General features: G+C 42.2%; 1 protein-coding gene across 8 annotated transcripts in view; it reads left to right on the top strand.

Annotated features, from left to right (window-relative positions):
* The window catches only part of hnf1ba (HNF1 homeobox Ba), a 155,324-nt gene that overhangs the window by 123,764 nt on the left and 16,976 nt on the right, over positions 1-14,584 (top strand). For all 8 annotated transcript variants that reach the window (XM_072589802.1, XM_072589801.1, XM_072589797.1 and 5 more), the window contains one exon: positions 104-222. In XM_072589802.1, the coding sequence (XP_072445903.1) occupies positions 104-222 (119 nt within the window). The remainder of the gene's footprint in view (positions 1-103; positions 223-14,584) is intronic.

The raw sequence follows: 14,584 nt of genomic DNA, 5'->3' as shown, positions 1-14,584 counted from the left end.
ATGGAACAAGCACAGATTGTGAAAACATCATCAGCTTGAGGATTCAAGGTTAGTGAAGGAGTCAATCATCTAACTCTGCTGTTCTGTTTTGGTTTCGTTCCAGTGTACACACACAAGCCAGATCCTCCCCAGTATTCCCACACTACACGCTTTCCATCGGCCATGGTTGTCGCGGATACGGGCAGCATCAGTGCACTAGCGAGCATGTCCTCCAGCAAGCAGGTAACTGTGTACAACAATCACAGGAGTGGCTCAAGGCGGTATATTGGCTGTGAGCCTGTGGCTTTTAGAAATGCTGTTCCAAAGTGATTGCTAATCCGTTGCAGATACACATTGGCTGAGTTTGATGTAAAGTTCTAGGTGCCACATATTTATTAGCACTGGACAGTTGCCTTGAGTCAATATATTCCTTTAAACCAGGAGGTGAATAGTGGACTGAGTTGGGCGAACTCATTGCCTTTTCCTACTTCTTAAATTCCCAGCCATTTTCAAATCCTTGCATGTTCTTGTTGCTCCCTTTATCTGTTATCTCCTGAAGTCTCCAAAACCTCTTCAAATTCTAGCTGCATGAACATATTCCTGTTTTTAAACAACTCCAATATTGAGTCATCAGTTACCAAGGCTCCAAGCTTTGAAATTCCCATCCTAACTCACTCTGTCTCTCTCCCTCTCTTCCTCAGGGACTTTTCTCAAAATTTACCTTTCTGAGCAAATATTCCTCTGCTCTGCTTGGTGTTGGATATTGATTGACGACACCGCTAGACTGTTTTTGTTTTTGTACGTTAAAGGCATCACCTCAATGCAAGTTGTTGCTGAATGTGTTAATAATGAGAAAGGCCTTCAGTTCATCCAACACACCATTATTTACAACTAAATTCAATGAATAATGAGATTTTTAAAGAGTTGGCCATTGCCATACAGTATTTTCTATCACGTGGAAACCATTTACTGGCAAAGTTTATTAGTTGTGTAGAAGGAAGTGGGGGGTGGGAGGGGTTAGCTTGGTTGGAGTTAAGAATAGGGTCTCATGTAGTTGAGAATATGGTCAGCTGCCAGATTTTGATCCTGTTCAGACTGAGCTGGACTTAGGGCCTAACTCTAACACATTCACAGAATAAGTGTAGTTTGGCAACCCTCAGACAATTGAGGACGTGACCAGAGAAGAACAAGGGTAAGAACCTGATGCGTTCACAGTTTTACAGTTCCCTTTTTAAGATGAACTCCACAGTTTGCGGGTGATACCATGACGTAGGTATTGGATGAGACAGGCAAGTTGTAGATTTTGTGTCTCTTAGCCCTAGACCTTCAGTTGTTAGGAAATGTTGAGCTGCATTGGAGGCAGCTTCCAAACATGTCCTACTTATTGTATATGGGACAGAGACTCTATGATAAGCGAAAGGAAACAAGTAGCTATCTAATAGTTTCCTGTTCCTTTATTTCAATCTATTTTTGTTACATTTCCCCAAATGCCTCTTCCTCTCTTGAATGTGTTGTGTCCAGTTGGGATCTGATTTCACAGTGAATTTACCCTCATGAACCTTCTCTGTTTGTGAACCTGATTGGCACACTCAGGTTGGGAGTGCAGAAGAAATTACTGGCTCCCAAACCTGACTTTGATCCCTAGGCAGCCAGAGCAGGGCTGCCCCTGTAAAAAGATCAGGAGCAGCTACATGGGCTCTCAGGCGTGTGGACCCTGTGGAGGGTTTATTGGAAAGGCCCACCTAGGGCCTCATTCCTGATGAAGGACTAATGCCCGGAACATCGACTCTGCTGCTCCCCGGACGCTGCCTGACCTGCTGTGCTTTCCCAGTCCCATAGTCTCCACATTGAGGATCAGTCACTTTGTCTCTGGTAAAATGTTTTTTAAACAGAAAGACCCTCTAGCCTTCATCCCCACATCTGCCTCATTCTCAGATACTCCTTAAGTCCCAACCATACTATCTCAGATCGTCCACCAACTTCCTCATGGTTTCTCAGACCCTCCATATCAATCTATGCAGCTCTACCCAGCCCCATGGCCCTTTGCACACCTGTGCCAACTCATTTCAACCCTTATCCCCTCACCTATCTTTCCTTGCCAATACGCCTTCTACAAAATCTCACTCAGTATCCACCATGGACAATCCGCAGAATATGATATAAAATAGTGAGGTATGGTTGAGGACCCCTTGTAAGACAGTCAGCATTGCCTAGAGGAGCAGGTGGGAAAGAGATCCCATGACCAGCAGAGATTGAGCTAGATTCATTGGAGTTGATTGGACTTGGTTCTTGTTGTACTAGGAGCTACCTGTTTGTTGAGTCTCTGAGAAGTGGTTAACATATTTTCTGTTGTTAAGTTTTAACATACTGTAGAAAATGTGGTATATTTAAAATAGTATAATACAAGACACAAAAAGTGAATAATATGATTAATCAGTTAAAATACATGAGGATGACAGGAAAAGTGATGTGTAAAGGCTGTAGTATGTAGGAGCTCTTGGATGCCATTGTGACCTGGGCTAGCATATCTGTAAACACGTTTGCAGTTCACGTGGCTTTGGCTCTGAATTTATGAGTTGGAGGCTGAACTACAAACACTGTGATACTTTAAGGAGGGAGAATGTTACCTCGAATATTTGTACCAAGAAGCAGTCACGCCACTGAGGAGAACATGTTCTGATGTTGTCAATGGTCAGGGTGAAGTGGTGTGTCTGGGAGTGAGGTAAAGGTGTCAGCCTCTGAAATTGTCTGATGGGTTTAAGGTTCTCTCAGCCTGTTGAGAAAGGCGCAGGGGCTGCAAGGTCGATGAGCAAATCGGCTATGGCTACAGTGTGCTGCAGGAAGTCATTCAAGTGGGGTGCGCAATGACAAATGTGGTAGTAGTAGAGCTTAGTAGCGTTAGGGAGATTGACACCAGTGTTTGCAGAAAAGATTGAGAATCCAGGCAATTGTGTTGCCTGCCCAGTGGCAAGTTTAGGACATCTGCTCAGCTCTGGAAAGGAACTTGTAATTAGAGGAAGGAGTGTGGTGCTGGAAAAGCACAGCAGGTCAGGCAGCATCCAAGGAGCAGGAGAAATGACGTTTCGAGCAAGAGCCCTTCATCAGGAATGAGGATAGTGAGCCCAGGTGGTCGAGAGATAAATGGGAGGGGGGTGGAACTGGGGGGGAAGATAGCTGATATTGTGATGGTTAGATGGAGGTGGGGGTAATGGTGATAGGTTGGAGAGGAGGGTGGAGTGGATCGGTGGGAAGGAAGATGGACAGGTAGGTCAGGTCATGAAGGCGGTGCAGAGTTGGAAGGTTGGAACTGGAATAAGGCGGGGAGAGGGGAAAAGGGAAAACTAGTGAAGTCCACATTGATGCCATGTGGTTGGAGGGTCCCAAGGTGGAAGATGAGGTGTTCTTCCTCCAGGCGTTGGGTGGTTAGGGAGTGGCGATGGAGGAGGCTCAGGACCTGCATGTCCTTGGCAGAGTGGGAGGGGAAGTTGAAGTGTTTGGCCACAGGGCGGTGGGGTTGGTTGATGCGGGTGTCCCGGAGAGGAGACAGGACACCTACTTGCAGAACACTTCAGAGAACATCTCTGGGGCACCTCACCAACTGGCTCCAGTACAGGGGAAAATGAGGGCTGTGTTGGGATGGTCTAGACCTGAACTGTAATGGGATCAGTGTTCTTGTGAATTGCATAACTCAGGAAGTAGAGAGAATTTTAAACCAAAGGTGAAAGGGATCAATTCTGGAAAAATGTGGTATATCAAAGTGTACAAACAAAGTAATAGAGAAAGATAGTGATATGGAAAATGAGGGTCAGAGAAAGAAAGAAAAACATCTTAGGAATATACCAACCATTAGGGTGGTACGGTGGTCAGTGGTTAGCACTGCTGCCTCACAGCACCAGGGTCCTGGGTTCGATTCCAGCCTTGGGTGACTGCTTATGTGGAGTTTGCACATTCTGCTTGGGTTTCCTTCGGGTGCTCCGATTTCCTCCAACAGTCCAAAAATGTGCAGGTTAGGTGAATTGGTTGTGCTAAATTGCCCATAGTGTTAGGTGAAGGGGTAAATGTAGGGGAATGGGTCTGGGTGGGTTGCTCTTTGGAGGGTCGATGTGAACTTGTTGGGCCGAAGGGCCTGTTTCCACGCTGTAAGTAATCTAATCTAATCTAGGTAACAGTGACCACAAAATAATTGAACTTTGCATCCAGTTTGAAAGAGAAAATTGGTTCTCAAACTAGCATTGCAAACCTTAATACGAGTAACTATGTGGGTATGTACATTGAGCAAGCCAAATTGAATGTCATATTAGGTTAGGGGACAGTTAAATAGATATGTAGCAATAGACATTTGAAAGGATATTTCAGAATAAGTGGGTTCTGGCTCTTGACCATTGGTACAAGTACAGGGGAAAATGAGGGACGTGTTGGGATGGTCTACACCTGAACTGTACAGGGATCAATGTTCTTGTGAATTGCATAACTTGGGAAGTAGAGAGAGTTTTCAACTAAATTGTAGGGGAAAGGGATCAAATGAATGAAAATATGATATATCAAGTAGAGAAAGACAGTAGTTTGGGAAATGAAGGTCAGAGAAAGAGTGAAGAGAGATAGAATCCTACTATGAAGAAAAATACCCAAAGGGAGGAAAACACCATTTGTGGTTAACTAAAAAAAGTTAGGGAAAGTGTCAAACTTAAGGAATATGCATATAACTGCGTTAAGCTGAGCTGTAGATCAAATGTTTGTACAGAATACAAAGAATGGCAGGGAATGACTAAAAGGTTAATCAGGAGGAAGAAATATTATGAGAAGAAATCAGCTATAGAAAATGAATAGCAAGAGTTTCTACTGATATTTTATAAAGTAAAAGTAATTAAGTTGAGTGTTGGTCCTTCAGGAAGTGAGAATGGGGAATTAATACTGAATGACAAGTAAATGACAAATGAAATGAATAAAAATTTTGCTTCTGTTTCACTATGGAGGTAGCAAAAAATTTTGATAATCAGTGTAAATCCAGAGGTGGGAGGAAGAGAGGAATTTAATGAAATTACTATCACGAGGGAAATGTACGAAGCTAACTGGTGGAGTTGCAGGCTGACAAATTTCCAAACCAGATTGACCTCAACCTAAGGTCTTCAAAGAGCTTGCTAATATGGCAGTAGATGCTTGCCATTAATTTTCCAAATGTGGCAGCAAATAACTGCTCCAAATTTGCAAATAAAACCCCTCCATTCAAAAAGAGAGGGAGGCAGGAAAGTATAGGTGAAGTTAGCTTGCTGTCTGTCATAGGGAAGGTGCTAAATTTGATCATTATAGCTCTGCACTCAGAAAAACCCCAGGAAGAGTCAGTATGGTTTTGTCAAAGGAAAGTCCTGTTTAATTATTTCTTGAAGTCTTTGAAGGATTAAAATACTCTATGGATAAAGGAGATATTGAGGATATAGTGTTGTTGGATTTCCAGAAGCCATTTGATAAGGTATCACTTCGAAAGTTTTGCAGAAAACCAAAGCACATTATCTAAAAGCTAACATATTCGCACGTATAGAAGATTGGCTGGCTGGCAGATAACAGAGAGTATCCGTAAATGGGGCTTTGTCTGATTGGCAGGATGTAACAGGTGAAGCCCACAGAAATCTGTGCTTGGGTTTCAATCTTTTTAGAATTTACATTGATGACTTTTCTCTCAGAGAATTGCATGACTATGGAACTGTATGCCTCAGAAAGAGGTGGATATAAAGTCATTTAATATTGTTAATGCATAAGTAAGTAGATTCTTGTCAGGCAAGGGAATCAAGGGTTATTGGGGTAGATTATGTGGAATTTGAAACATAAACAGATCAGCCCTGATCTGCAGAGCAGGCTGAATGTATCAATCTATTTCTGCTTCTATTTTGTGTTTGTATGTTTATAATATATGCATCTATTGATGAAATCATTATTTTGTTTTAAATGCATTGAAATACATTCGCAAATTTTAACTTCCTTCAACAATTTAATTGCTTACAACATCAAGCATTTGTGGTCAGAGACCAATTTCAAGGCCTTTAAAACCACTTTGACAATCAAACTGCAAACTGACAGGCACCCCACTATAACAATGCTAGGTTATAATCACACAATAACAATAAACTTCAGGTGTCTGTGATCAGATAGACTGAAATAGCAAGCATTGGATTTTTTTAGAACTGGAAACAGGTATTTTTTAAAGAAAAAGTAAGGGCAGGACATGTAAATGCCTTAACAGTTTGATAGTTCCCTTAGCAGCCCAACAGATTCCTTAACAGTTCCTTTGCATGTATCCACTTACACACATCCATGACTACTGTTTACAATCTCAAAGGACATTTGACATCTCACGAGGGGCAACGAACATATCCAGCAGGGTGACCTCGCCTCTCCAAATATACCCTCACCCTTCAAAGGCTTCTGCTGATAGGTCTAACATGCACAAGCCCTGTGGCTCAAACAACAGAAAGGCAGCTGCCTTTTACTGTGTTGCCTCCATGAGCCACAAATCTGTAAAATAATAGAAACCATCCTGTTTCCCTGTCCCTTCCTGATGAAAATGGATGGGGGAACAAATGTGCAACTGACTCAGAATCACTCACCTCAGGCACTGTTCACCTCAGAGTCAGCTCATAAATATTCACCTTAGCGACAGCTCACAACGCCTCCGTGTGGCTTTGAGCTGACTTCACCAGCTCCATTACATCATATCCTGCTTTTATATTCTTTACTGATAGATTTAGTAAGACAACAGTAATCCAAAGAAAACCACTGAAATAACTAAGAGCATTGTCATTCTTTAGTGGAAGTTCATTTGTGTACTCTGCGTAAAAGGAGAAAGTGAGGCCTGCAGATGCTGGAGATCAGAGCTGAAAATGTGTTGCTGGAAAAGCACAGCAGGTCAGGCAGCATCCAAGGAGCAGGAGAATCGACATTTCGGGCATGAGCCCTTCTACTCTGCATAAAAATCATGAACATGTTCATTACAGTTTTAATATTTTGTTGAACTTTTTCTTTGTATTGAATCATGGCAGCACTGGCTGGACCAACCTTTATTGCCCATCCCTAATTACTCTCGAGAAGGTGACAGTGAACACTTTTGTGGACCATTGCCGTGTATCCACAATGGCTGCACCTAAAGTGCTTTAGGAAGGGAGTTCCAGGATTTTGAGGCAGTTCCAATGAAGGAATGCCAGTATGTTTCCAAGATGGAATGATGTGTGACTCAGGGGGCAAATGTTGGTGTCCACGTTGTGCCTGTATGCCCTCCTCTTCTGGATGATAGTTACATAGATCTGGAAGGTGCAACCAAGGAGCCTTGGTGTGTTGCTACAGTGCATGTTGTGAATGGCACACACACTGCTGTCACTCGGCATGAGTGGAGTGAATCTTTAAGGTGGTGGGTGGGGTCCTGATCATGCAGACTGCCTTCTCCTTGATGAGGTTGAGCATGGTTGCTGGAGCCCTGATAGTTCAGTCAAGTGCAGAGTATTCCATCACATTTAACGTGAGTTGTCCTTTATCAATGGAATTCAGGAGATGACATTTTTGTTTTAGGTTTCTAATTTACTTTGTAAATTCCTCTCTTCCCTGGCTTTCTTCAATACTGGCCTTGTCCGCAGGTGTGTGGTCCCAACATGGAAGTCTGTTCCCAAACCTCTCTATCTTTCTCCCAGTTTCTAACTATATTTTTGACCACATCTCTGTCTTCAGTGTGGTGATACTTTTTGTCTAATAATGCTTTGGTAGAGCAGCTTGGGACATTTTAATATGATCAAGGTGCTACATAAATGTAATTTGCTGTCACTAGTGAACTATTTTCAAACAAGGGGCATTGAAAAAGCACCAACAAGTCTCAGGTATTTTTAAGTAAGTAGGCTTCACAAATTGTTGTGAGCATTTTTAGTCAAATGAATAGAAACATTCTAGTAACCCAGCGAGCTGCAGACTAAAAGATTCTAGCTTTATATATTTGCGTCACAATCGTGTTTGGTATTTGCATTATAAAACTCGAAACATAGCAGCTCTGCCTTCCTGCCATGATTAAAAATAATGGAGAATGGGCCTCTTTCTGAACTGTGCTCCACAGCAGCAACCCAAACTAGCAGGATCACTCCAGGCACATGAAGTCCATTGGGGTACAGTGCAGAAATAATTGTAATTTGCAACACACATTCGATAAAATTCTTATCAGAAGGAAAATAAGTTGTGATTCAATTATAATATTGTTCTGTTGAGGATGAAGTTGATTTTGCATAAGTCATCTGCTATGGCAGGATTTGAACCTGGGTCCCCACATTAATAGCCTAGTGATAATACCATGAGGCCATTCCCCCCCCAATGTACAGCTTTCCACTCTTGGAAGCCTTGTCTTTAATTGACTGGGCCTCTTGCTCTGGAATTGCCTCCTTAAATCTTTCTGCACCTTCTCCCCTCCTCAATGCTCCATTAAAGCAACTTATTTGACCAAACTTTTGGGTTGCCTGTCCTGATAGCTCCTTGTGTGTCTTGGTATCAAATGTTGTTTGGTATTGCTCCTCATGCTGAAGCGCCTGTGATATCTTTCGGAGTCCCACTTTGCAGATCACCCTTTCATCCTTGTGGTATCGGCTCTTAAGAGGAAAGCACAGGTTTAGAAAGCCTTACCTTCCTGCTGTAAACATCATAAAATCGTGAAGAACTTGATCCACATCGACTTCATGAGTCTCCTAAACGAGGCAAAATTACACCATATAACTCAGTACGATTGTACTTTTGCCTCAGATCTACGCAACAGAAATGATGCAAGAAAGGCAATCTGCGTAGAAAGTGGTTTTACCTGAAGTAACCAGCAAGCTCCACATGCCAGATCGCCTTAAACTGAACCGCACCCATCACCTATAAAACACAGAGCAGCCTTGTTTCCTTCAGATACTGCACTGTGTAGTCAGTAACTGCCAGCAGTGTGATTTATGACAACCTATTACAATTTTGTGTTTATTTGCTTTTCCCATTAACCAGTATGATTTTCACCAGGTAGGTCAGCACACCTTTTTCCACTGGATTCGACCAACTTGTCTGCCAGCCTTGCTAATGCTGTTCATTGACTCTTCCATCTCGCCACTTTCTCCTCCTTTCTCAAAAAAACCAGTCCCACCTTCCTCCCACAAGGAGCTTTCTCTTAGGATTTGCTTAAAAGACCAGTCCGTTTGCAAAGAAATGTCATTCACTTGGAGCACCAGGCAGGCTTTTCTCCACAGGCCTCAGGACTTCACCATCGGACTCGAATGGAGGTCAGAAGCCTACCCTGTGTGAAGGAGAGCTATGAACCTTACATATTTGCCTAATTGGCTCATTAGTGACCAGGTGGCCCAGTAAAGGATAGCGGACAGGTTCTTAAAGCTGGACGGCCAATCGGGGTCCAACCAAACCATAAACACATAGAAGCTAATCTCTCAATTAGCTAAATGAGAGGGGGGGTCACCTGAAGGTAGCCCCCTACCATTCTGTCTCCCCCAAATAAAATTTGAAATAGAAAAAATTATCAAGCAATTGGACCACTGTTGTACCGTTGTGAAGGGGGACACCTCTCTAAAGGCTTCCCAGCAGTTGCAGCCAATCGTGTTTGGCCTGTTAGATTCTTGGTCTGCCAGTGGCTGCAGAGAGTACTATCTGCAGGATACACTGCACCATCGAACCAAGGCTCCTGTAACAGCACCTTCCAAACCCATGACCTCTACCACCCAGAATGACAAGGGCAACACACACTTGGAAACACCATTGTCTACAAATTCCCCTCACAGTCACTCACCATGCGGATGCATATTGGCATTCTTCCTTCGTCACTGAGCTAAAATCTATTGATTCTCTTCCTAACAGTGCTGTGTGTATCTATGTCACACCAACTGCAGTGGCTCAAGATGAGAGCTCACTACCAGCTTTCCAAGGGCAATTACGGCGATGTATATCAGTGACACACACATCCCAGGAATTTGAATCAGAAGAAAACCTTGTGAAAAGGAATGCTAATATTTGCTGAAATATTAATCATCAAGTCACAAAATCATTAAAAACCCTACATAGAATGCCCACTTTCCACTCCAGTCTTACTCCCTGTTAATAGGATTTGTGGTCACATGTTTCTCTTAACATGTACTTTTGCAAACTGCTCAGGCAACATTTTCCATTCAATTTTCCTATGTCAACAGTTAAAGAAACTTTGACCACTAGATGGCTCTGTCAAGTGAATTTCTGAAGTTGCTCTCCCAAACCTGTCACCATCTTGTATACATAAACATAAAATTTAATTAACTGACTGTGCAAAATCGTAAGCCCTTTCTGCGTATCTTTAACACTGACTGTCCCAAAGTAATCAATTCTGGATTGTGCCTTCGTGGTTTCAGCAATGGAAGCCCACAAATTACAGAGAGTGAGATTAGAGAATGATTGCTTACAAAGATAAGAACACAAGAGTTAGGAGTAGGCCATTTGGCACCTCTAGCCTGCTTTGCCATTCAATACAATGGTGGCTGACCTGATTGTAACCTCGACTCTACTTTCCTGCCTGTCCCCCCACAGCCCTTGTCCCTCTGTGCAGATCGAAAATCTGTTTTATTTCCCTATAGTGTTTCTTAATCTCTTGCGAGAGGTGGGCAATGCTGACTGGGCTAGCATTTATTGCGTACCTTTAGTTGCTGTTGAGATGAGCTGCTTTCTCGAACTGCTGCCGTGTGCTGTAAGTACACCCACAATGCTGTCAGGGAGGGAATTCCGGATTTTGACCCAGCGACAATGAGAAGGACAATCTAACTCAGACGTAGTAATTATTCAATGACCCAGCCTCCTGCTCTCTGGGGTAGAAAGAACCAGAGGTTAATCATGTTCTCAAAAATAAATTTCTCCTCATCACTGTCTTAAATGGGAGCTCCTCATTTTTATACTGTGCTTCCCAGATGGATATTCTCCCAGAAAGAGAAACATTTTTCCAGCATCTGTCAAACTTCCCCAGAATTTTCCTTGTTCCCAAATGATCATTACTAATTCTTTAAAACTCCAATGGGCTCGAGCTTTCCTCATAAGTTGACAATATTTTTATATGAATTTCTTGTGTCCATGACAAACGTGTTAATACATTCAATCATTGTTCACTAATATCACAAACTGATCTCTTTCAACACCAGCCAAGCAGTCTGGGTTTTGGAATACTTAAATTACTGACTTCACCATGACAGTCATTCCCTGACTGAAATAAAACTTCTTTTAAAAACCCACAGAATATTTGCTTTAAGAAATATCGGATATGTGGAGTAGTTTACATTACTTAGGCCCAAAGTGGGGGCTGTGACCTCAAATGGTGTGCTGTCTCATTCATTTTGGGGTTGTGACCTCCAAGGTAGGAATGGCTAACATATGGGACTGAGTGAACAGCTGCAAGGCAGCTTTTAAACCTTAAAATATTGTTCAAATTGTGGGTGTGGCCTTTAGTGACTCAACCTTGATACCTGGTTCCTGGAGCAGTAAAAATTATGGAACTTAACATGCTTATAAAAGAGTAGGAAATCTTCTTGAGAACTCTCTCTATCTGATTCCTCCCTGTTGCCTCTGTTCAAGGTCTTCCCTACTACTGGCATTTTTTAAATTCACATATGGGCCATGGGAGTCTCTGGCTGGCTGGGATTTATCATCTATCCCTAGTTGCCCTTGAGAAGGTAGTGGTGAGCTGTCTTCTGGAATCACTGCAGTCTATTGATACAACTGAATGGCTCGATAGGCCATTTCAGAGGGCAGTTGAAAAAGAACCACATTGCTCTGGGTTTGGAGTCACATAGTCACTTTGGGCGGCACGATGGCTCAGTGGTTAGTACTGCTGTCTCACAGCGCCAGGGACCCGGGTTCAATTCTAGGCTTGGGCGACTGTGTGGAGTTTGCACATTCTGCGTGGGTTTCCTCCGTGTGCTCCAGTTTCCTCCCCCTCACAGTCCAAAGATGTGCAGGTTAAGTGAATTGGCCATGCTAAATTGCCTGTAATGTTAGGTGCATTAGTCAGAGGGAAATGGGTCTGGGTGGTTTACTCTTCAGAGGGTCAGTGTGGACTTGTTGGACCAAATGGCCTGTTTCCACACTGTAGGGAATCTAACATATATGACAGACCAAATTAGGGTGGCAGATTTTCTTCCCTGAAGGACATAGTGAGCCAGATGGGTTTTTCCAACAATCAACAATGGTTTCACAGTCATCAGTAGATTCTTAATTCCAGATTTCTTTTATTAAATTCAAATTCCACATCTGTGGTGACAGGATTCGAACCTGTGTTTCCAGGTTCGAATTAGCTGAATTTCAGGATTAATAATCTAACGATAATACCACTAGGCTAAAGGTTCAAAAGTAGGATACTATTAAATTGGAGAGGATGCAGAAAAGATTTACAAGGATGTTAGCGGGACTGGAGGGTGAGAGTTATAAGAAGAGGCCGGATAGGCTGGGACATTTTTCACTGGAGCGTAGGAGGTTAAAGGGTGACCTTATGGAGGGTTATAAAATCATCAGGGACATAGGTACGGTCAATAGCAAGAGTCTTTTTCCCTAGGATAGGGGAGTTCAAAACTAGAGGGCACAATTTTAAGGTGAGGAGGAATATTTAAAAGGATCTGTGGGGCAGCTTTTTCATACAGAAGGTGGTTCATATGTGGAATGAACTGCTGGAGGAAGTGATAGATGCAGCTACAATTAAAAGATATTTGGGCAGGTTCATAAATGGAAACATAGAAAATAGGTGCAGAAGTAGGCCATTTGGCCCTTCAAGCCTGCATGACCATTTGATATGATCATGGCTGATCATGCAATTTCAATATCCTACTCTCACTTTCTTAGGAAGGGTTCAGAGTGATATGGGCCAAATGCAGGCAAATGGGACTAGGTTAATTTGGGACCATGGTAGGCATGGACAGGTTGGACTGAAAGGCCTGTTTGCTCTGTCACTCACTGTTAGTCTCAAGAGAGCACAACAGTTTCCCATCCTTGAAATGGGTTTCATGGCAAACAGAATTGGGAATCACAGTTTTATAGGGTTAATCGCTCTTGTGTATTCATTACCTTGTACTGTCATACAAGAGAGTGAAAGTGGACAGTGGTCTGACCTCTGTTAAGGAATATATGTTTAGTATTTGCTGTCATGGTTTCCCTTATTTCTGTCCTTTTTGTCATACTGTCTCGAAAGATTTCCTTCAACATAGTAGTAAAGTCCTACATTTGTAAATAGGTAGCTGCTGTCTTCACAAAAGTATTAAGCATTTAATTTTGGAAGTGAACTGTTGAGAGTAGCAACCAAATGCTATTTCCATCATGGAAAAAGTAATAATGAGATGTTCCATCTCAATTCACCTTACAACGCAATTGAAAATAAGCAAAGGCCTTTCCTAAATGCATCTTCATTACTGTAGATATAACCCTATGTTCATTTGTGTTGAACCATGTCAATATTTCCATTTATTGATGTCATTGAAAAGACTTGAAGAACATGATAGAATGGAATGCAGTGCTTACTGCAGTTAAGTGAGTTAGTACAATTGTCCCACATAGTGTTCAGCTAAAGTATTTCCATCGTAATACCTTCTTCACTGTTAAAACTTTAATTTGCCTACCTCACCAGTAAACACACTTGAATTCAGTTAAACAGCAAGTTTATTTCTGTTGGACTAAAAGAAAGGTGAACAGAGGTTAATATACATAAAATAGAAATTGAGTCTTACTGTTTGCTGAGGTTCTGATACACAAATCTCAATCAGTTGAGCAGTCAGGCAGAGAAATACTCCTAAGTAAACGAGGTTTCCTTTGAAACTCTCTATCAATCAATATGCTAACTATTCAGCCTTAAACTGGTTTGATTAATTATGCCTTCATACTCCAATGGGCTTAGATGAGTTGCTTGTTGGAACAAGCCTTCACAGTGCAGGAAATACCCTCTTATCAAAATACGATGTGACGCTACCTGTTAGTTTAACATACATTCGGATAATTACCATCTTCTCATCAGAGTCTCTGGTCAACCTTCCTTGAAATATAGTTAACTGGAGCTAATGCAAATGCTTTGCGCATGAGGTGGCACATAGTTTACCAGAACAGACTTTTCAAATAAATTTCACTCATTGTCTTTCCTGTTGCTGGAATCGTGAGAGCACTTTCCAGCAAGTTTCATCTAACAGGAAGGTGAAACTCAATGAGTGAAACTCTGAGGAAAGGAATTTGAGTTTAGGTTACCAGGGAAGACTATTTAAACAAAAGAGATGTATTTGGTCAATGCCAGCACGACAACGTGTATTTACATAGCACCTTTGATGTAATAAAACATCCCTAGTTTCTCAGGAATGTTCTCAAATAAATAATGATATGGAGCCACGGAGGAGGTATGAGGCGAGATGATGAAAAACATGCTCGAAGAAGTAGGTTTTGATAAGGATCAAAAAGGACAGGAGGACAGTAAGATAGAGAGGTGGAAAGGTTCGAGGGGGCCTAGTCAATTGAAGGCACGGTCACCACTAGTGGAATGAGTCAAATCTGAGATGTACAAAGGTCAGAACAAGAGAAGCACAAATATTCGGTAGGTCAAAGGGCTGGAGAAGCTGATAGGCTC

The sequence above is a fragment of the Chiloscyllium punctatum genome, chromosome 19 (genome assembly GCF_047496795.1).
Source record: "Chiloscyllium punctatum isolate Juve2018m chromosome 19, sChiPun1.3, whole genome shotgun sequence".
Taxonomy (NCBI): domain Eukaryota; kingdom Metazoa; phylum Chordata; class Chondrichthyes; order Orectolobiformes; family Hemiscylliidae; genus Chiloscyllium; species Chiloscyllium punctatum.
This window is presented reverse-complemented; position numbering and strand designations above follow the sequence as displayed.